Source organism: Mauremys mutica, chromosome 4 (genome assembly GCF_020497125.1).
Source record: "Mauremys mutica isolate MM-2020 ecotype Southern chromosome 4, ASM2049712v1, whole genome shotgun sequence".
Taxonomy (NCBI): Eukaryota; Metazoa; Chordata; order Testudines; family Geoemydidae; genus Mauremys; species Mauremys mutica.
In genome coordinates this window covers 15,906,786-15,928,448 of record NC_059075.1, presented here as the reverse complement: position 1 = coordinate 15,928,448, position 21,663 = coordinate 15,906,786, and the positions used below count along the sequence as shown (strand labels likewise).

Sequence of the window (21,663 nt, the reverse complement as noted above, 5' to 3'; positions counted from 1 at the left end):
TGCTTTCTAAAATTTCAGGTTGCAAAATTTCTTGTTTTTACAGTTACTTTCCCCTACTCTCTGCCATTTTTGTATGGTGTCAAATATTAAATAAGTTACTGGGAAAAGTGATAAATTCCTATTATGCAGTGAGAACTTTTTATTTTACTGTTAGACTATGGGGTGATGATTTTTATAAAGTTTAATCATTCCCCGTTAAATCCTAACCTCCATTTGGGAATCCTGTCCCACTCCTAAGTACAATGCAGAGAAACACTGTATCAATGGATGAAATTAAGATTTCTTTCCCATTTTGCTGTGACAACTGGGTCCAATTGTAAAGAACATAAAACATCTGTAAACCTAATACACCACAAAGAAGCTTACTGTAACAGTGCCACAATTAAGGCTGTGCCAGAATTTATGGGCTCCCAAATGATCTGTATTTGAAAGAAAACAACTCTCTGACCTGCAGTAAGCAGAAAATATACCTTTGTAAAATGGACTTCCGTGTCAGTATATAAATACAAACATGCAGTTAATACTTTTTAGCTGCAAAATTGTAGTACATAAAAGCTTCCCAATTTTGTCCTAAAGAACTAGATAATAATGATGATTATTATTGTTTGTATTTCTCTAGCACCTAAGAGCACTAGTCATGGACCAGGGCTCCACAGTGTTAGGTGCTGTACAAGCAGAAGAAAAAGATGGTCCCTACCCCAAGGGGCTACATAACATTACCTCACTATCTGCAGCTTTATCCTACATGGGTGCTACTTTAAAACATTGCCAACTGCCTTGGACAGATAAATAAGCTCTGCAGTTCATTTTTGTCAGTATTTCATAGAATAGAATCATAGAAATGTAGGTCTTGAAGTTCCTCCCCCTGCACTGAAGCAGGATTAAGAAACCTAATTGCGGTAGCCATGGTGTTTCTTATATTAAATATAGGAAAGAGAATATTGCACATATTATTCTTATATATATTTATTTTAAGTGAAATTGGAGGATTTTTCAGTACTCTCAGTAGAAGGAACACTGCAAATACTGAGGTTATGTTATTTAGTCAACTAAGGAAACTGACTTTTTTTTTTTAAGGGCTATTGCTGATTCTTCTGCCAATTCCTGGCAGTGGTATTGGGAGTACTGTCTACACTGCTTCATTTTGCCAGCATCCCTCCCGGTCAGTTTTCCACCTCTCATTCAGCTACAGCAAGCACAATGTAAGGAATACAGCATGAATTTAGAGGCTGAAATGGTAGCCTTTTGCCCTTGGATACTATAAAAACCTCACTGAAATAACAGCATTGACCTGCAAGTACTTACAGAGTGAAAAACAGTTCTTACAGACAAGTTTGAAAGACTTCATCACAGTAATGCTAGCTCATGAACTCCTTAGATATGTATTTGCATATTCCACATTGTGTTTACTCCCAAAGAAATCCCCAGGCACATTATCACCATTCTCATATGTTCGTAGGTTATTCCCTGCCCTCAACCCTTCGTCATCTTGACTCTTCCAGACTGTAAATTCTATGGGGCAGGGATTGTCACTCTGTGTTTGTACTGCACCCAGCACAACTGACCCCCAGTGTTCACTGGGGCCTTCAGGGTCTACCGTAAATAAACGTATATTATAATATTAATCATCAATAACAATAATTAATCCACATAAGGGAGTTTGTTAAAGAAAACTACAGTTTAAATAAGCCACTCATGCAAGATTAACAACAAATACATTTAAATGATATAAAGGTTTTAGAAAATGTGTTAAAACCCAGATGTAAATCTAAGGGCTTGTCATGCACTAACTCTGTATAGACAAGCTGGGGTGTAAATCTACAGCGCAGTAGCTTGCTGCACACAAAGTCACCAAGTGGACCCTGCTGCTGTGCACTAAAAGCTCTGCCAAGCATTTTGATCTACTGCTGTTTGAAGTGGATTATGTTTGAAACAACAGGAGGTCAAAGTGCACTGCAGAACTTTTAGTGCACAACAGCAAGGTTCATATGACCAGTTAATGTGTGGCATGCTACAGCACTGTAGATTTGCACCCCAGCTTGCCATACACGATCTCTCTCTGTACAGACATGCCCTAAAACTGAAGGAGGTTGTGGTCATGATAATGATCTTACTTACAAACATTTTACACCAGTGTAATCCACTGACTTCAGTGGAGCTACTGCCAATATACACTGCAAGAAATCAGAATCAGTCCCTTCGAAGATATCCTTGGGCAGGATGGGAGGAATGAGAAGATGCATATAAGCTGAGCAGCCATTTCTAAGTGAGACAGGATTGGCTGAATCCCTCTTTAGGATTAGAACAGGCCTCTGTAGCTGTGGCACATGATCAGGTCACGAAGTTCTAGCTGGCTCCAAACCATTTATTTTGCAGAGCCAAGGATTTGGTCCACACCCCACTGTGCTTATATTTTTTGCCACTGATTTCAATGGGAGCAGGCTCCAGCCCCCTGTGTGAAATTTAGTATCTAAAAGCAGAGACCCGCTACATACAATGTGACAGTCTTCTACTCACCTCCAATTGTGCTGCCTTTTCAGTAGACTCTTGTGACTCTCCATCACGCAACAAAAATGAGGCCTTTTGTAATGAACTCCTCACGGCATTTATTTCTTCATTAATCTTGTCTCTTTCCTGAATCTCAGCCTGCACAGATTTTTTATGTTTTTGAGCCTTTTGTGATAGCCTTTAAAAAAAATTGCATTGGGAAAACATTAATTATTAGTCTCAATATTAATTAGAAAGTGAAATATTCCAAAGAGTATTCTGCAAAATTAAATGCCGATATTTAAAAATATACATTTAGAACCAAATCTGTGCCTTAAAATGCATGTCTATATTTTGGCATGCTTACTTTCTGGTACTTAAGTCACTTTTGACTTCACGCTCTAAGTTTCTTTACACATGAATCTTCAGATAAAAGTAAATATAGTATGTTTAGTCAAGCAAATTGAGTAGGTCAGCCATCTAACTGTCCAATGTCGGCTTGACATAGAGCTTTCACACTTACAGCTGAGGTGTCAAGACACAGGCATTGAAAAGTAAGTGCACAAAGATTAAGACACCAAAGAGCAAGCATGAAGAAACACAAAAGTGTACAATTTTGCTCACAAATTTGGTAACTGGGTTGAGACCCCTTTGAAAATCTGGTACATGAGGGAGTAACGACGTGATAAAGATAAAAATTTGTACACAAATACACAGACGGAGGCTGATTTTCACAGGTGCTGCCACCTACAACATCCCTTCCAGTCAATGGGAGCTGCAGGTCCTCAATACCTCTAAAATTCAGGATTTTACATCCTTCACATAATTTTAGCCCATATTTGAAGTCCATTAAATTTTTTGAAACATTCTCTTAGTACAAAGAAAATGCAAGTGAGCCAAGTAAAACATTCTGCTATTAAGTAGTTCTGCATAAGATGTTTTTGCAGTGTAGTTTCTTGCACGTACTTTTTACATCGATCTTGCATTGCATGTATCTCGTATCGAATGGGAACGTCTGCTTTTCTCTCAGTGCTTTCAGGCACATTCAGGATGCTTCTTATACGATGAAGTAGTAAAAGCAATAACAGTTGCTCTCTGTCAATGTTTTCCTCGTAACAGTCCACATATTCTAGCAATTCTAAAAGTGCATCTGTGGAGGTCTTCTCTTTCTCTTTAGGACTTTCTGGTAGTTCTTCCTGAAGATTATCTAGAATTATTGCTTGCCGTTCCACCTAAATAAATAATACAAGTATGAGATAAAGTGCACTTTCTTCAGCATTTCACATTATATTATGTCCTTGACATGCATCTCAAACTCGCACCAACAGCAATGGGAGCTCAGTGTGTGGACTGAGAGCTCAGGGCTTGATCCTGCAGGATACTGAGCACTTTAGTTCTGATCCAACAAAGCACATAAGCACATGCATAGTTCAAACCCAATGAGTAGCCCGACTGAATTCAGCAGTTCATTCTATAAATATCTCCAGTGTTTACATTAAGAAAAGGTTATAGATAATGGGACAGTCAGCTGGTGTAAACTGACATATCTCCACTGACTTCAGGGGAACTATACTGATTTTCACCAGCCAAAGATTTGGCCCTGTAATCTTCTTTAAGCATCCTGTTTTGCTATGGTTGTTCCCAAAATATTCTACAATCTGTTAAGCCACTCACTTCTTCATTGACAAATTTCCATTCCTGTTTTAGCTCCTCGCAGTTAATCTCCCATTCTTTTGCAGCCTCGAGCAAACCAAGCCACTTTCCCCACAGTGCTGACACAATCCTGACAAGCGTGCAGTCACTTCCTTTGCACATCACGCTCAGGTCTCTCGAGTCCCGTCTCAACGTCATTAGATCCTCTTCAGCCGAAAGAAGGTTAGAGACCAAAACCTTGATACAAATAATAAGCAGAACAATATTGCATATCAGGATATCTAATAAAACAATTCCTTACATGATTAGTCTTCTGGGTTAAATAACAGATACTTTGTTGTCTGATGCCTAGATACTATACCGATGAGCCAATTTTATATCAGAAAATGTAAGATAGACCAGGGTAAACTAGACAGACAGAGAGAATCTGGGCAAGAGTTTGGAATATATAACAATGGAAATCGTATTTGCTTATACAGTATCTGCTATAGAGCACCTGCCTAACCACCTTTTACTTTATCCTCACAGTGGCATGGTAATAGACACCTAGCTAAGGTTCAACATCTCTAACTTCCCGCAAAAGAAACCAATCCACCTGAGATTTCATATGCCACATCTCATTTTGAGTAAAGTTTTTCTGGAAGTTTTAAAAAAAGCTCAAAAAGAGAATGTTAACATTATTGGGTGAAATCTTGGCTCCATTTAAGACAATGGCAAAACTTCCACTGATCTTCCTGGGGCTAGGATTTCACCCCCGCATTTAAGAAGGTTCCTTATGTTTGACTTTTTGAACAGTCTCCTTTTTTGGAATCTTTGTTTTGTTGGCCCTGCAGAGAAATGCCTTTTACCAAGGATGAAGGCTGGGTGGTTGTTTTTGTTTTCTGGGGGATTTTTTGACAGGAGGAGTAATTATTGGGGAATTACAGATATAAAATATAAAAAGCCTGCAATGGGGTGTACAATACAACAGTAGGCCAGAAAAGGAATAAACTATGGATTCTTTAACACAGGGATGTGAACAGGAGGCAGGGGAAGGGCCTTAGGGAGGTAGGAGGGAAGAAGCAGTGATCTCTCTCCTCCTTCTGGGCCTAGACCCCAATCAAGACGCATGGAGGAACTTGTGCTAAAAATAATACATTTGCATGGATACAAAAGTATCTGAAACACATATAAAGTTCATTTCATAAACATTATGATATACACATCATATATGGCCCGTTTAAACCTAACCTCAGGAAAACACAGGCCTACCAACTCTACTTCTACTCTTTGTGTTTCAAGACCTAATGAGCCTGTTTGGATCACTGTTTTGTACAGGGGTTTTGTAGCTACTTCAGAGTCACACTTACCTTGCTTTGTTCCAAGTGCTCCAGAGCTTCCTTGTAAGATGTTGGAATGTGGGACAAAGATTGTCCAAGAATCTTTTCCAGTTCATTAAGATTAGCACATACCTTCTCTTTGATTTTTGTGTAGCTTTTGTATTTTTCAAAGCACCTATGGAACACAATTAGCATACACTTTACCATAGTTCCTCCTGGCCGCAGTTTTAATGCACAGTGTAATAATAAATGTAACAAACAAGCGGATCTGAACAAATATATCTTTTAAAGCAATACTTGCCGAATATTTTAGGTTTGTTCCCAGAGTTGCTTTTCACATTATTATTGACATAATCAAAGACATTAGATCACAAGCAAAGAATTAAACAAACAACAAAAGCAAAAAGACAAAATGAGCTTTTGGTACATGTATCTGAGGGCCGGGAGCAGAAGACACTGTGATCTGCGTGTTGATTTTGCCTTGACTATCTCCAGTTACTAGAATGGCCTGTGAAAGGGGCATGTTAGGCTAAGTGCCGTACCAGAGGCGAAGCCTTGGATTATGGAGATGCTCTGTCTCTGTTTGATCCCTGCACCAGACCCAGTGCTGGCTGATATACTTATTTGAATATATTCAAAGCGAATGCTTTATACATTAATTTAAATATGCCTAGTAATTTTCACACATTAGAATAGCATCTGGGAATTGCATGTATTTGCACCGAGCCCTTTTTATTAAACTATAAGGAGCCATCACAGTAAAAACAAGATTCCACTTTTACTGTCAATCATCTTCCTTGTATCATTGCCTACATAGATCACTTAAACCTACCTCTGCAGATCAGTTCTCTTTCTTTGCGCCTTTTTTCTCAGTATTGAATTCTTAGTGACTAGCTCACTTAAAGTATTTTTCAGTTGTGGTTTGGCTCTTGGTTTAATTATGTTTTCCAGTTTGGAGGTCAGATCCTCTATGTCGGCCTTTGCAGACTCAAATTCTTCTTGTTTCCAATGTAGAATTTGGCAGGACTCTTCTAGGCTACCAAGGTCAACTTTTGCTGAGAGAATTCTGGCTTCGTATTCAGCGAGGAGATCCACAGCCCTTTGGACGGCTTTGGTATAAAGCTTAACATTCTCATGAGCTTCATCTATGGCATTCTGAAAGCATTTCAGAGACAAAAAGATTCAATCAAGAAAAACTGCAGGACTCAATGGATTGCAAAACGGCCATTTCAGAGAAATGACATGAGTCAGCCTGGCAGGTGATGCTCTCAGAGGCCACTGGGGGTATGTCTACGTGAGGATGAAAAACCCACAGCTGGCCTGGGTCAGCTGCCTTGGACTCACAGGGCTCAGGCGCCAGGGCTGAAAAAATGCCATGTAGACGTTCAGGCTTGGGATGGAGCCCAAGCTCTGGGACTCTGCGAGGATGGAGTGCCCTAGAGCTCATGCTCTAGCCTGAGGCCAAACATCTACACAGCAATTTTTAGCCCCATGAGCCCTAGTCAGCTGACCCGGATGAGCCGGGGATATGCCGCAGGGCTTTTATCCCAGTGTAGACGTACCATGGGACAGAGTCAGGAAGCATGGTAAGTACGCTACACTTTCGGGCCAGCAAGTCATAGCAGAGTGTTGCAATCTTAGAATGACTGATCACACTCACAGTTGCAGGGTGAGTGCTGAAATTTCAGCTGTTGCCAAAGTACTGTGGGTTGGGGGTGGTAGGGAGCAGAGCTATGTTAATGGAAACTGCATTCCTGACTAAGGAGTGGATGAAAGCCCTAGAACCCTCATACAGACTTGGGCAGGTGAGGATACCTGTGCATATTACCCTTAGTAATGTCCATAAAGCAAAGGAAAGCCCACATGTGTATACTCAGGGCTGCTCTCATCTACCCAAATGGGCTATAATCCATTGCCAGACCTCACTTTTCTGTGACCTCTCCCAATCCCCTCCACACACTCAAATATATGCGGCTGGGGATTCCCCCAAGCCAGGGAAATGACAAGCAAGGTGGATATGGCAGCTTTCTGCTCCCTGTGTGCCACTGGAATGGTGCAAAAGAAATGCAGCAGGCCAGAGAATATGGCACTGTTTGATTATAATAAGTTTAACACAAATAATCTCTTTGTTCATTGGCATCATGATCTAAAAAGTAACCAATAATCCAACCACTCCTGAGATGGCAATGAAGGCTTCAATCTAATTCAGTTACTTGACTTAATAGAGTATCTACAAGTCATGAAACTATTAACACTGTAGTAAGGAGGATACTCCTGGACAGCTAATCAAGACTTACAAAAGGATGTACAATCTCATTTACTCTTCCTAAAGATACTTACTACACGGGAAGCAATATCTGTCCTCAGCTGTATTTCAAGATCTTCCAGTTCATCTAATTTCACTTCTGTACCAGCAATAAAATAAGATGTTTCTTCTTGCTTTTCTTTCTCTTTACCCATTAGATCTTTCAAGGCACAAAATTCTGCTTGCACCCTGTCCTGCATTGCTTCACAATGCATCTTTTCATACTGAATTTTTTTCATTTCCAAGTCTACCAGAAGAGGCTGCTGAAATTCAGATTTAATCTGCTTTATGGTATGTAATGTGTGTTCCAATTTGCTCTGGAAATCTTGTTTATTTACACACTCTGCCTGAAGATCCACTATCATGTTTTGGAAAAATTGATGCAACCCATCAATATCTTCCTCCAGTCTCTTTATTTGCTGTGTTTTAGCCTCTTTGAGTGATACATCAAAGACTTCATTTATATGTAATTGATTTACTGCCTCCTGGATTAAGTACCTGATTTGTTGAACTCTGTGGCACAAAATTTGTGCTGATATAATATTGGTTTCTGTGGAAGAGCCAGGGTTATTTGTTAGTATGTCAGCTTCATTCTTTATACTGGATGTCATGGCCTGGATTTCATTTAGCAATTCTTGATGCCTGTCATATTCTATAACAAAGTTGTCAAAGCATTTAAGTTTATTTTTAATTTCAAGAAATAGAGTTTGCAATTCATCATGGTGTGAAGTGTCCCAATTTAGCCTTATAAAGTCAAATATTTCCTTGTACTTTGTTATTTGTAACAAACTAGATTGAACAGCTAAGGTTCTCTCTTTAAGCACATTGAGTTTATCCTTAACTTCCGCTTTTACACTTAATATTTCCTCTCTCTCCAGTTTCAATACATCACACCATAGATCATTAAGCTCCTGATGCAATGAAGTTATTCTTTCAGAAAAATCTGTGTAGATAGCTATCTTTTTTTCCATGGTTTGGCATTTATTCTGGATTAATTTCTGTATTTTCCTAGCTCTATTCTTAAGGCATCTTAATTGGTCAGTTAGAAATAATTGTTCGAATATGTTTAGCTCCCCCTGTGAGTGCTCACTCTCTTGGAGATGTGATGAGATGAGACCTTCCATCTCCTGTATTTCCTTTGAAAGCTCCTTTAAAATGACATGTAAATTGCCTGGCTCAGAGCATGTGATTGTTTGATTTATGTCGGGAATGGTCAGTGTCTCAGCACTTTGAAGCTGTCTGTGAACCCTTTCTATGTCTGCAATAAGCCTCTGCCTTTTTTCCAGTTGGAATTCTAGCTGTTGTAATCTTTGAGCTGATTTTAAAACAAGTGCTTGGTATGAATTCTGTAATTCTTGTAAAAGGGCGCTTAGGTCAGTAACTTCCTCTGGATTCAAATCAGGAATGATACACTGGGTTTCATCAGCCAGTGACACAATAGTAGACTCTTTGTCTACAGCTGCACTGTTCACAGCCTTGCAATTTCTGATCTGTATTTTAATATCATCTGGGAAAAGTGCTGCCTTCTGATCAAGAGAAAACAATGAATCTTTGACCCATGATATATTCTCTTTCATCCTTCTCGTGATTTCATATTTCTTGGGATCAGAACTAAGGATCAGAACATCCTCCTGAGGAGTTTGGTGCTCCAATACTTCCAACTGATTCTGCAAATCATTTATTGCATTTTCCAAAGTTTTCTTTTCTTCCTCACTCCAAATCCTTTTCATCTGCAGCTCAGTTCTTCTTTTTAACAAAGAAACACTGTGTTTAATGGCTTGTAGCTCTGAGGTCCAAAATACTGGACAACCGGTTTTTTGTCCATCTGGGGAACCCAACCCAGCTTGTAAATGCTGCTGGTGCTCTATCAACTTTTGAATGTTCTGTGCTTTGTTCATGAGAAGGTTAAATTCGTCAATTTCTGACACAAGTTGATAATGTTTCTTTTGCACTGATTGCTCTATGTGTTCCCACCATCGCTCAAGTTGTTTCACTTGGCTTTCTGTTAATTCCTTATCTATGCATGTCAGATACCTAGATAAATTATCTTGTTCAGTTTTCAGCTTGTTTAAAATGTCTCTCTCCTTCTGTACTGAATCCATACATTTTTTAATTTTCTCCAGAACTGTGTTGCTCATAGGGCCCCTGTCAATAAAATTATCAAGATTTAAAACAATCTTCCAGAATTAGAATTATTAGACACATTTTTAAATGATAATTCTGTTGTATACCCACCAACCAGAAAATTATTCACTCACAAAAGTAATCAATATACGTTTTCATTTTTTAAAATTTTCTTATCCTGGTAAGTTTATACTTTTTACAGTATACAGTTATTTCCCACGTAATCCCAGGAAGAGTTGACTATCCTTTCCAATTACTGCAATAACAGTAACTTCCAGTGTATGAACTGCACAGGAATAATATTCACTAACATAATGTGTGCAGTTCTTTAGAAGAGTTATCTTGTAGCCCACTTTTAAAGCTAAACAAAAAGTAAACTTCAATAACAATATTAAATCAGTTGTGGGTAAATTAACACTGTTGTATAGTAACTTCCAATGTAAAAATGAATGTAAAAGTTTGGAATCAATTATAAGATTCCCATTTATTGAGATTGAATCAATCTCTTTAATTAAATGAATAAGACTTTTGCTCCTAAGACTGCTTTTGAAAATCCTACCTTAAATCCATGTAATAGTTGATATTTTAATTCAATTCTGTGCAACCACTTAAATATAAACAAATAATTCCATAAGTAATTTTTAAAGTGTTTTCAAATAAACCGACTCATTATTATGATTTATAGGTTAGTTCCATACCTTGAAGGCTAATTTGAAAAACATACTAGATATGAACGTGTACTGGTTATCTTTGGCTTAGTACTGGCAGAGTTCATTCTGACTACAGAAAATAACACTTTCCCTATCAATGAAAGTTCATTTGCAGAATATGAAAATATTTCAGTAAACAGCAAATGGGTACCTGATCTCTTAATGTGTCAGATTTTTTAAAATAATACCTTTTGCCTCCTATTTTTGTCATTTGTTAACAAAGAAAGATGGCGATCTATTTTGTATCTGCCATGACTTTGGAAAAAAATATTGTAATAATATAGCACTTAGATTTTAAGTTTTGCAGGGTAGGACCATCTGTTTGTTATGTGTCTGTAAAGCATATAACTCAATGAGGCTGGGATCGCTAGATGCTAGCATAGCAAAAAGTAATAAATAATAATAATTGTTTTCATAGCCATTGTTACTGAAGTGCTTTAGATGCAATGTAATGTTATTACCAATATACTAATGTACTTGGACTACACCAATTTTTGCTCTGTCCTTATATAACTTCAGTTAAATCGATACAGTGCCATATTCAGATTTCAGTTATACCAGTGCATACTTAGAGTAACTCCATTTGGATCTGTTACATCAGTGTAACTGATGTAAATCAACCTAAGTGTGGTCCCCATAGAGTAAACTAAAAAAGTTTCTTACGTTTTTATGTTTTCTTTTTCTGTTGATAAACTTTTCATTGAAGACTGAACAGCAGACAGCTTTTCCTGGTAATCATTAACTAGATGATAATGGTGTTGCGTAACCTTCTTAATGGCTTCCAATTCTTGAAGCAGCCTGTCCCAGCAAAAAACCATATATTCTGTACTTTGCAGGTTTGATGTGCTTATTTCTGTTGTGTTGGGTGACAACTCTTGCCTCAGAGACAAAGCTGTGGCTCTCTGTTTTTCCAGTTCAGTATATAAATTCTACAATCACATCCACAAACAGTGAAAAAAGAAAGATAATTAAAGAGAATTTTCACCATTTTTACTTCCTACTGTCTTTACAAAATATGATTAAAATTGCAGATTTGTGTACACATGAACACACATGCATGCTCAGTTAAATGTGAGCATACACACAGATGCACATAGGCACATGCATGCACATACATACGTAATCACACATATATATACAGTTGCACATCAGCAGACAAGCACAAAACAGGTATATCTGTATGCAAAGACAAACATTTACAGACATAGTTCATGCAGATGGATTTACACAAACTATGTTTTCACATGGTTGATCATAGAATCATAGAAATGTAGGGGTAGAAGGGACCTTGAGAGGTCATCAAATCCAGCCCATTGCGCTGAGGCGAGACCAAGTAGACCTAGACCATCTCTGACAGATGTTTGTCCAATAGTTTATTAAAAACCTCCAATGGAGATTCCACAACTTCCATTGGAAGCCCATGCCAGACCTTAACTACCCTTACAGTTAGAAAATTTTTCCTAATATTTAGTTTAAATTGCCCTTGCTGCAAATTAAGCCCAATATTTTTTGTGGATATGGAGAACCATTAATCACCGTATTCTATAAAATAGCTCTTAATATAGTTGAAGACTGTTATCAGGGCTTTTCTCAAGACTCAATGTGCCCACTTTTTTCAACCTTTCCTCTTAGGTCAGGTTTTCTAAACCTTTCATCATTTTTGTTGCTCTCCATTGGACTCTCTCCAATTTGTCCACATCCTAACTAAATTGTGGCACCCAGAATTGGACACAGCACTGCAATTCAGGCCTTGCCAAGTGCCGAATAGAGCAGGACAATTACTTCCTGTGTCTTACACACGACACTCTTATTAATACACCCCAGAATTATACTACCCTTTTTTGCAACTCCATCAGGTTGTTGGCTTATAGTCAATTTGTGATCCACTATAAATCCCAGGTCCTTTTCAGCGGCATTACTGCCTAGCAAGTTAGTCCTCATTTTGTAGTTGTGCATTTGATTTTTCCTTCCTAAGTGAAGTACTTTGAACTTGCCTTTACTGAATTTTATCTTGCTGATGTCAGACCAATTCTCTAATTTGTCCAGGTTGTTTTGAATTCTAATCCTGTCCTCCAAAATGCCAGCAACATCTCCCAGCAAATTTGGTGTCCCCTGCAAATTTTATAAGTATACTGTCCACTCTGTTATCTAAGTTATTAATGAAAATATTGAATAGTTCTGGACCCTTGACTGACCCCTGCGAAACCCCACTAGAGACACATGCCCAGTTTGACAGCAAACCATTGATAACTACTCTCTGAGTACAGTCTTTCATCCAGCTGTGCACCCACTTTATAGTAATTTCATCTAGATCACATTTCCTTAGTTTGCTTAAAGGATGCCATGTGGGACTGTGTCATCAGTCCAATGTAAAATGAGACTATATGCAACAGTTTAATAATTCTGTGATTAGCTATATTATACAACATTGAATAAACTCAGCTATGTAATTAGTGAGGGAATGAGTTTTGCCGGTTCCATACCTCTATCTCTTTTAGTTGCTCATTTACTAACACAACATCCAATTCTGCAGTTTGATTTTTCAGCTCAGCGACCTTTTGTTCCTCACCAATATATTCAGCATTTGCTTGGGCTTCAGGAAGAATCTGTTTCTGGAAAACCATTTCCACATTTGAACCCTGGAATGTAAAACAGGATTTTTCATTCTGCAATATACGTAACAATGTAGCATCTCTCCTTTTATTTTTTCTACTTAGCCGAATGTGTTATGGCTATGTCCAAATCCTGCCACTCTTTCCTCCACAGCATCTCTACAACCCATTCTTTTCTTTCTGTCCCTGCAGCTAAAATTCTCATATAGACCCTTGTCCTCTCCTGCCTGGATTATCTCAGCCTGCTCCTCTATGGTCTCCCGGGTCATTCACTAATACAGTTCATACAAGTGCTAAGATGTTGCCCATCATTCTGATCATGGCATCACCACTTCAAATTCCTCCCCAGCTTATCCTCCTCCAATGCATCTTCTTCAGGCTGTTTATCACTGTCTTCAAAGTCCTGCTTAACTCTCTCCCATCCTACTCATCTGCTCTTGTTTCACTTTGCGCCCAAGCCCCCTTTGTTTAGCAGTGATGCCAGCCTCAGCACTTCATTTGCTTCCTTTGTCATAACCATCTCCATGCTCTCTATACATGGAATGCCCTTTCTTGACCATTTGCAAGGTCACTATCTTCTCCATGAGCTGACTGATAATGGCAAGTTTGAGGAGTATTTGTGAATAGTCTATACATTGTGATTGATAGGGAGGATGGCCTTGTGATTAAAGCACTGGATGGGGAAAGGGGTTTAATTAATGGTGCTGCCACCAACTCCTTGTATGACCTTGGGCAAATCACTTAAAATCTCTCTCTGCCTCAATTCCCCATCTGTAAAATGGAGATACTACTACTTCCCTTCCCCAACTCTTTATTTAGACTGTATGCTCTGCAGGGCAGGGACTGTCTCTGACTATGAGTATGTACAGAACCTAGCACAATGAGGCCTGGTATCAGTGGGAGGTTCTGGGTGGCGCCATAATATAAATAATACAAATATCTTTTGTCAGCACAACACTGTATTACTAAAAGGTGTCCAAGTATCACTTTGGCCATCTGGTTTATCTGTTGTACCACCACCCACAACCCTCTGTCTGTCTCTGCTTATACTGTGAACTCCTCAGGGCAGGGACCGTGCCATCTGTTCAGTTTGTAAAGTGCCTTGCACGTAAGTTGCTATCGGAAATAAATAATAACAACAATAATTAACACTCTTCTTGTTACCTTTTCACTGTGAACCAAATATATCCAGTCAGGAAAATCAAATAACCAGGGAACTTTTCCATTTACCCTAACTACACAGCTACAGCAATTGTATCTACTAGACAGAAACAGGTTTCATCTTAAGAGGCCCTGAAGGACCATGAAATTGAAGGAAATGAAAAAAGTCAGCTAGCTGTCAGAGAGGAAGTGGGAAGACAGCATCATCAGATGGAACGTAAGTCACAAACATGAAGAAACAAGTGAAATGAAAATAGGGAAAATGCAGGGTGGTATTATATGGTGTACATTTCTCTTCATATGTATGTGGGGTTTCAGGCACTGCACATGCTGAGGCCCAGCCTAACACAGCCAGACAAGGGAGTAATTCCTCTCCCTCAAATCTCCCCTGCACAGCAGCGTTAGTGCTCCCAACATCGCTGTGTTAGGAAAAAGAAAGAAACAAGTAATCAAAAAGCCTTAATCAGACATGCTGACTAATAATTACAGTATTTCAAATGACAAGGTGGTGAACCCTACAATTACAAGTAAATGAGGCAAACGCAACTACGACTCGTAAAAGATTGCACCGGGCAAGGTTATGATAAGGAAGATGATTTACATGAAGAAGCAGAACTGTAATTTTGTCATAACAAATGTTTTGAAAAATTGCGGTTAGTGATGGATTAGCTCTCTTCTTCTGACTTACACTTTTTACACTGCTTTATGTGTGGGATGCACTAGCTTCCTGTCGAAGTGTTGGTTTTGAGCTATAAAGCCCTACCTGGTCTGGTTCTTGGATACATATGGTAAAAGACTACACTTCTCTTCCTATGTACCAGTCTAATGCTTGAGATTGACTGATGCCCTTCTGCACCCTCGCTGAGTAGAATCCTGTGGGACACAAGGCGAAGTATTCTCAGAGAATGGTCCCCAGCCCTGGAATTTGCCTTGTTTTGGTCCAACAAGCCTCTGTATATAGTGAGGCATTTTCTGGAAGTGGATTCAACAGGGAGTTCTGCTCAGTTTTATTTCTGTTTGAATGAAATTTAAGATAGATAGTGAGATTATGACCTGGAGTAAGAAGCAGCGCATTTTTGCACGGCCTCAGGAGCAGCCCAAGAGAGAAAGTCACAATCTCTCTCCCAGCTCCCCAGCTGCTCCAAGGAAGGAACAAAACTGCACTGGTCTATACATCTGCCAACACATCTGTTGCAGCAAATACATTGTCTCAAGGGCAGTGGGGGATGAGGTCAGAACCAAGACTTCACACAATCCTGCCCCATTCCATTACCCTGCATGGTGGGAGAACGTGTAGGCTCTGCTTCCACTCCAGTGCTGCTACCCAGGATACAGATAGCCAGCACAAGGGAGTATGGGGCGACTTACACACCCTTATTCCTTTGCTCCAGCACAAAGCACAATCCACAATCTGGCCCTTGGTCATTACAGGTTTTTGTAACCAAACTCTGGTTATTGTACAGTTACAACAGTAGATACTAATTACATCAGGCCAGACACTACACAAAAAGCACATGTTTTTATAAATTGAAACACAGATATACATATTAGCGGGGTAAAATGCTAAAAGAACATCACAGGTGTAGATTTATTTCCAGCGTCAAGTGGCTTGCAACACAGCATTGTCAGCAAATCACTTCAAGGCCACCCACACGGATGAAATAAATCAATCCACATGTATTTTGAGTGGATAGGATAAATTCTCATTTTCATTATCATGGAGTTAGAGACGCAAATCCCCACACACCGAGGCGAGAATACATCAGTGTAACTGAATGGGATGTTTATTGCTATCATTCCCTCTGTAATTAAACTTTAAACATGTATTTTTTATGATTCCACTGACCCTTAGCACCTTGAGTACAATTACCTCCTCTTTTTGATCAATTGCCTTTGTCATTTCATTATCATCACACAGAGTAGTAGGAAACATTTTCAGCTGTGCTCCACTTCCTCGCATGCTATCCTGTTCAGTCACCACTGGCATCCCTATATTGTGCTTCTCCTGGTTTGTTTGTTTTAAACGTTTACTATTAGTAAAGAGCTCCATGCTGACACCAATACTCACATAGAGGAGTGTCCTACTCCACTGTGGTCAGGGGCGGCTCTACCTTTTTGGCCGCCCCAAGCAGTCATGCCCGGGAGGCGCCCCGGAGCCGCGGGAGCAGCGGACCTCCCGCGGGCATGACTGCGGATGGTCGCGCGGCTCGGCTGGACCTCCCGCAGCTGCGGGAGGTCCAGCCGAGCCGCGGGACCAGCGAACCGTCCGCAGTCATGCTTGCGGGAGGTCCACTGGAGCCGCGGGACGAGCGCCCCCTCCGCAGTCATGCCTGCGGCAGGTCCGGTCGTCCCGGCCCAGCCTGCCGCCCCCCCGGGAAAGGGCCGCCCCACGCGCGTGCTTGCCGTGCTGGGGTCTGGAGCCGGCCCTGACTGTGGTCCCACTAAAGTCAGTGGAACTGCTCGTGGAGGAAGGTCCTTGCTCTTAACCCACAGTCAAAGCGTCAAAATTTGCTCTTAAATGATTATTTAGAGTCAAGATGTATGATATTTATTAAACTGAGCTTTAGCCTATGAAGACATGCAGCAGAGCCGCCCAAAGGGGAGGGGAGCTAGCGGGACACCCAGATGATGTGAACTCAGTGTCTGCAGCAGCACCTGCCAGTCGCCAGGCAGCAAAGGAGCGCAGCTGCGCCATGGCAGAGACACCGGATTGGCTAAGGCAGTCAGGTGGCGTGCTCTTAAATCCAACAGCTGCAGAGGATCAGCAGCTGTTCACTGCATGTGTAAGTAAAAGGCCTCTTTCTCCTTCTCTTTGCACTTCATAACCATTTACCCCTGTACCAATAGATGCAAAATGCTAATGTTCTGATTTGTTGTTTGTCAGTATTTCACACTCACTAGCCCCCACTTTGTGTAATCGTTTACTTCTGGGCAAAGCGCAAAGCAGTAGAGGATCAAAACCTTAAGTGGTTCCCCCTTCCACTCTGTGGCCCAGGGAAGGATTCTGTACCTACCAATATGCAGAGGAACTCACCACTAACAACTATTTCAGCTTTGCCCAGTGGAGAAGATTTGGCTTTAATTATTCCACTACAGGAAACTAGTAAAGAAGTTCACTTCAGAGTGTCCTCACTTTGTACCACAACATTCTGATCTGATAGCTTAATGAGATAACAAGCAAATAATAAGAACTTTAAATAATTAGGTATACTAAAACTAATAATATGATAAGGAAATATGGCATGATTCCAACCTGCAACTGGCTGAGCAGACTTTCATGCAGATATTTTAGCTCTATCCGTGATTCTTCCATGAAGCAGGAATCCTCAATGCAATCCCGTAGGTAATCTCCTTGGCTTTTTAATTCATTTAATAGGAACATTAAACCTTCTGCTTTCTGCAGGAGTTTTATATAACTTGTTAACTGAGTTTGTTTCTCCTGCAAACCAGCCTGAACATCAAAACCTAATTCCTGCTGTTGCTTCTTCAGTTCAGTCAGCACTAATCTCAAATCTTCTTTGCTTTGCACGTATCGTTTGCTTTGAAGTTGAATCTGTTCTTGGTGGCTTGAAGAAGGGGGGGAAATACAGTAATAGAATTCAAGGATTTTGTATTATTTGTTTAGAAATATTAAACTGCAGACATTAAATCATTAGATCCAATTATAATCATGAGGTTTATTCTTTGAGTTGTAAATTACCCATAAATAGTAAGGCAGAAATTTTCAAAGGGACATAAGGGAGTATAGCATCCAAATATCATTACATTTCAGTGGTGGTTGAGTGCTTAAATCCCTTAGGCTCCTTTTAAATCTCAGCCTATGAAAACATAGTTGTTAAAATCTGAGACCTGCTGCTCATGCTGTATATTCTTTGCTTCTCATTCCAATTCAAGTTTTATTTTTAACTACTAAGTTAAACCTACTGTCTTTATGACCCTTTTGTTGAAGGGTTCTTGAAAAATGTAATATACTGTAGAAAATACACGTATTACCTTTTCATGATCATGAAAAGGATTTAAATACTGTGAAAAACACGCAACTGTAATTACTCATACAAAAGGCGAGCTGCACACTCACATTTTCCTGTATGTTCATACATTCAGCGGGTACGTAAATATATTTTGCAGATGGAACTTATGTGCCAATAATTGAAAATATGAACTATTATGAACAGATCAAAATAAATAGATGTAGCTAAATCCAGAGTAACATTATCAATTTAATGTAAAACAGTGACTAGAACCCAGAATAGAATTCTTCTTGAAATGTGACCACTGAAACCTTTATGTGCGTGGGTCTGTGTCTGGCTAGGTGGAAGAAGAAGTGCATTGCCCCTTTAAGGACTCTTTGCAACAGGGGGGAGAGAAAGAGGAAAGCTTACTAGGAAGGGCACAATGTACTTGGGGTGAGGTCAAGGTCACTGCATTGCCCTTCCCGCTCACTGGAAGAGTGGAAGGGGTATTTACACCCCATAGAGCCACAGAGATGCCCTCTTTACCAGGATTGGGCTGGAAGAATCTCTTCTGGGAGCTGAGTAAGAGGGGTTGGGGGCTCCTCCATCTCATCAGCAGGGAGCTGACCCCCTTTCCTTTTCCTGACCTCCTTTAAGGGAGTTGGGGTGGGGTGTTGGGGCTCCTATGTTTGGATCAGCAGGGACATGACCCCTTCCTCCCTGCACTCTACAACTTGTTGCCTGGTACTCCCAAATATTATAAGTGAATAAAGATGCAAACTAATTAAACCACATCCATGGCCTTCTGTCTTCCAGCATGGACACATACTGCATGTTTCAATTCATGTGATATAAATGAGAAGAATCTCTCGCAGAGCTAGAACAAACTGGTTTCTAACAGGGTGACTTGCCCCATGGCCCAGAGAGTCTGGGGCTAAGCTAACCCTGATTACAGGATGAGCCCCTCCTGAGTCAAATCAGGTAATTCCCTATAAAGGGCAGCAGGTGGCTGTAGTGAAGGGGAGACGCTCAGAGAGTACAGAGACCGCTAGGGGTTTGCTGGCTTGAGCAAGGCCTGGGATTTGAGAATAAGACTTCAGGCAGAAAGGGCTGTGAGTGGCCTGCTAAGGCAGGCGACCCTGGGCAAACAAGGAAAGAGTGCAAAATCTCTCCAGACAAGGAAGCCTCAGAGTAGGAAAAGAAATGTTTGGTTGGGGGACATAATTATAACTAATTGAGTTATTTTCTGTAAATAAACCCAGTTTCCAAGCAAGGGTATTTTTGACCCCAGAAAAATGTGTGGAGTTGGTCTAAGGAGCTATTTGAGGGCGAAATTATTAGCCATGCACTGCGGAGGCACTCATAGCCACGGAGAGGCCCTCAGTAGGCAGCCACATCACTACATGGTCTTTAAAAACCTCTGTGCTGCTAGTGACACACAGATTTCCTTTAAAAGAACAGGAGTACTTGTGGCACCTTAGAGACTAACACATTTATTTGAGCATAAGCTTTCGTGGGGAGCTGACCCCCACAATGAAGTGGGCTGTTGCCCACGAAAGCTTATGCTCAAATAAATTTGTTAGTTAGTCTCTAAGGTGCCACAAGTACTCCTGTTCTTTTTGTGAGCACAGACTAACACGGCTGCTACTCTGAAACAGATTTCCTTAAATCCTAAGATTGATTCTGACAGTGTAAATCTCTTATAAGGCGAGATCATGGCTGGCCCTGGATCGGTCACAAAGGGCACACAGAACAGCTACCATCTCAATGGGAGCAAAGAGGGGACTAGGCTAGTGCTGCCAATGGCTATTCCAAAACTGGGGTTGGATGAACAACTCTTCTCTACATTGCCAACTCCATCCTGGGCTCCCAGAGGAATTCTGGCTGAGCTGGCCAAAACCTTTCTACTAGGGGTTTCTGCTGTTCCTCCTCATACCCCATACTCATGGCCACAATATGTCCCATCATGAATAGTGCAGAAATTCAAACTTTTTTCTAGTTGTCATTTTCTTGTCCTGCCAAAACAAAGAGCATAGAAACTATATACTGTGCAAAGCAGGAAGAGGAACTGATAGTCGTAGTAGGTCAAGCTATAGTACTGGTCTCTTTGTAAGCTCCATGGTACCTTAGATATTCGGTGGCTAAATGAACAGTGCACTCCCATTGATTCTGGAGATCAGAAATCGTCTGCTGAATGGCAGGGTCCTTCACTCCTTCAGTACTTGTTAAGATTTTGCCCAGCGCTATAATGTTTTGCATTTTAGCATCTCCCTTATCTTTGAGAAAAACTATTTCCTGCATTAAACAAAAGAGCAGAAGCAGAACATGTAACATACTTTATTCATTTACTTGTAGTTATTCTAACAAAGAGTATCATCTGCAAAATGTTTTATTCTTTGTCTACTGCTGTTGAACAAAAACAATTATCACTTCTATGTCCTACATAATTGATATTAATAATTGGATGGATAATCCAGTTTAAATGTTAGCATGCCAAAATGTACCTAAGATTTTTTAAACACACACATTCCCTAATCCTTCTATAGACCAGTGGTTTTCAACCAGGGGTTCGCATACCCCTCGGGATACGCGGAGGTCTTCCGAAGGTACATCAACTCAGGTAGATATTTGTGTAGTTTTTCAACAAGCTACATAAAAAGCATCAGCAACGTCAGTACAAATTAAAATTTCATACAGACAATGACTTGTTGATGCTGCTCTATATACTATACACTAAAATGTAAGTACAATATTTATATTTCAATTGATTTATTTTATAATTGTGTGGCAAAAATGAGAAAGTAGGCAATTTTTCAGTAATAGTGTGCTGTGACGCTTTTGTATTTTGATGTCTGATTTTGTAAGCAAGTAGTTGTTAAGTGAGGTGTAACTTGGGGGATCACAAGACAAATCAGACTCCTGAAAGGCATACAGTAGTCTGGAAAGGTTGAGAACCACTGCTATAGAAACACCAGTATCATTCTGATAAAATAAAGCAAAAATTTGCTTCAGATACTATGAGTGAGAGCCTAACATCCACTGCAGCCCCTTTAAGCTGTGTATAAAGGCCAAAGCGCCATAAAGACGCATTTCTAGCTGGGGAGGATTCTCCCACCCTGGGCATTGCAGAAGATAACGGTATGTCTTACCCTATGAGGACCCTCTCACAAACCTCAGCATAGGAGGCTGGTGGATAGGTGGGGTGTATCAGAGGTGAGCCAACAGAACACAGCACTGCCAATATTCCAGGCAGCACTGAAGCCTACAAGGCAACCGTGGGGAGGTTGCTATAACTTACACAGGCCCTGGGCTGTCTAATTTATGCTGGGGATCTTTCCA

General features: G+C 40.3%; 1 protein-coding gene across 8 annotated transcripts in view; it reads right to left on the bottom strand.

The window, feature by feature from the left end:
• Positions 1–21,663, bottom strand: part of SYNE2 (spectrin repeat containing nuclear envelope protein 2) — a 237,632-nt gene that overhangs the window by 136,512 nt on the left and 79,457 nt on the right. For all 8 annotated transcript variants that reach the window (XM_045015450.1, XM_045015451.1, XM_045015453.1 and 5 more), the window contains 10 exons: positions 20,450–20,619; positions 17,625–17,937; positions 13,082–13,237; positions 11,262–11,527; positions 7,800–9,909; positions 6,292–6,614; positions 5,490–5,634; positions 4,162–4,377; positions 3,454–3,719; positions 2,518–2,686 (listed from right to left, as the gene is read on the bottom strand). In XM_045015450.1, coding sequence (XP_044871385.1) covers positions 2,518–2,686; positions 3,454–3,719; positions 4,162–4,377; positions 5,490–5,634; positions 6,292–6,614; positions 7,800–9,909; positions 11,262–11,527; positions 13,082–13,237; positions 17,625–17,937; positions 20,450–20,619 — 4,134 coding nt within the window. The remainder of the gene's footprint in view (positions 1–2,517; positions 2,687–3,453; positions 3,720–4,161; positions 4,378–5,489; positions 5,635–6,291; positions 6,615–7,799; positions 9,910–11,261; positions 11,528–13,081; positions 13,238–17,624; positions 17,938–20,449; positions 20,620–21,663) is intronic.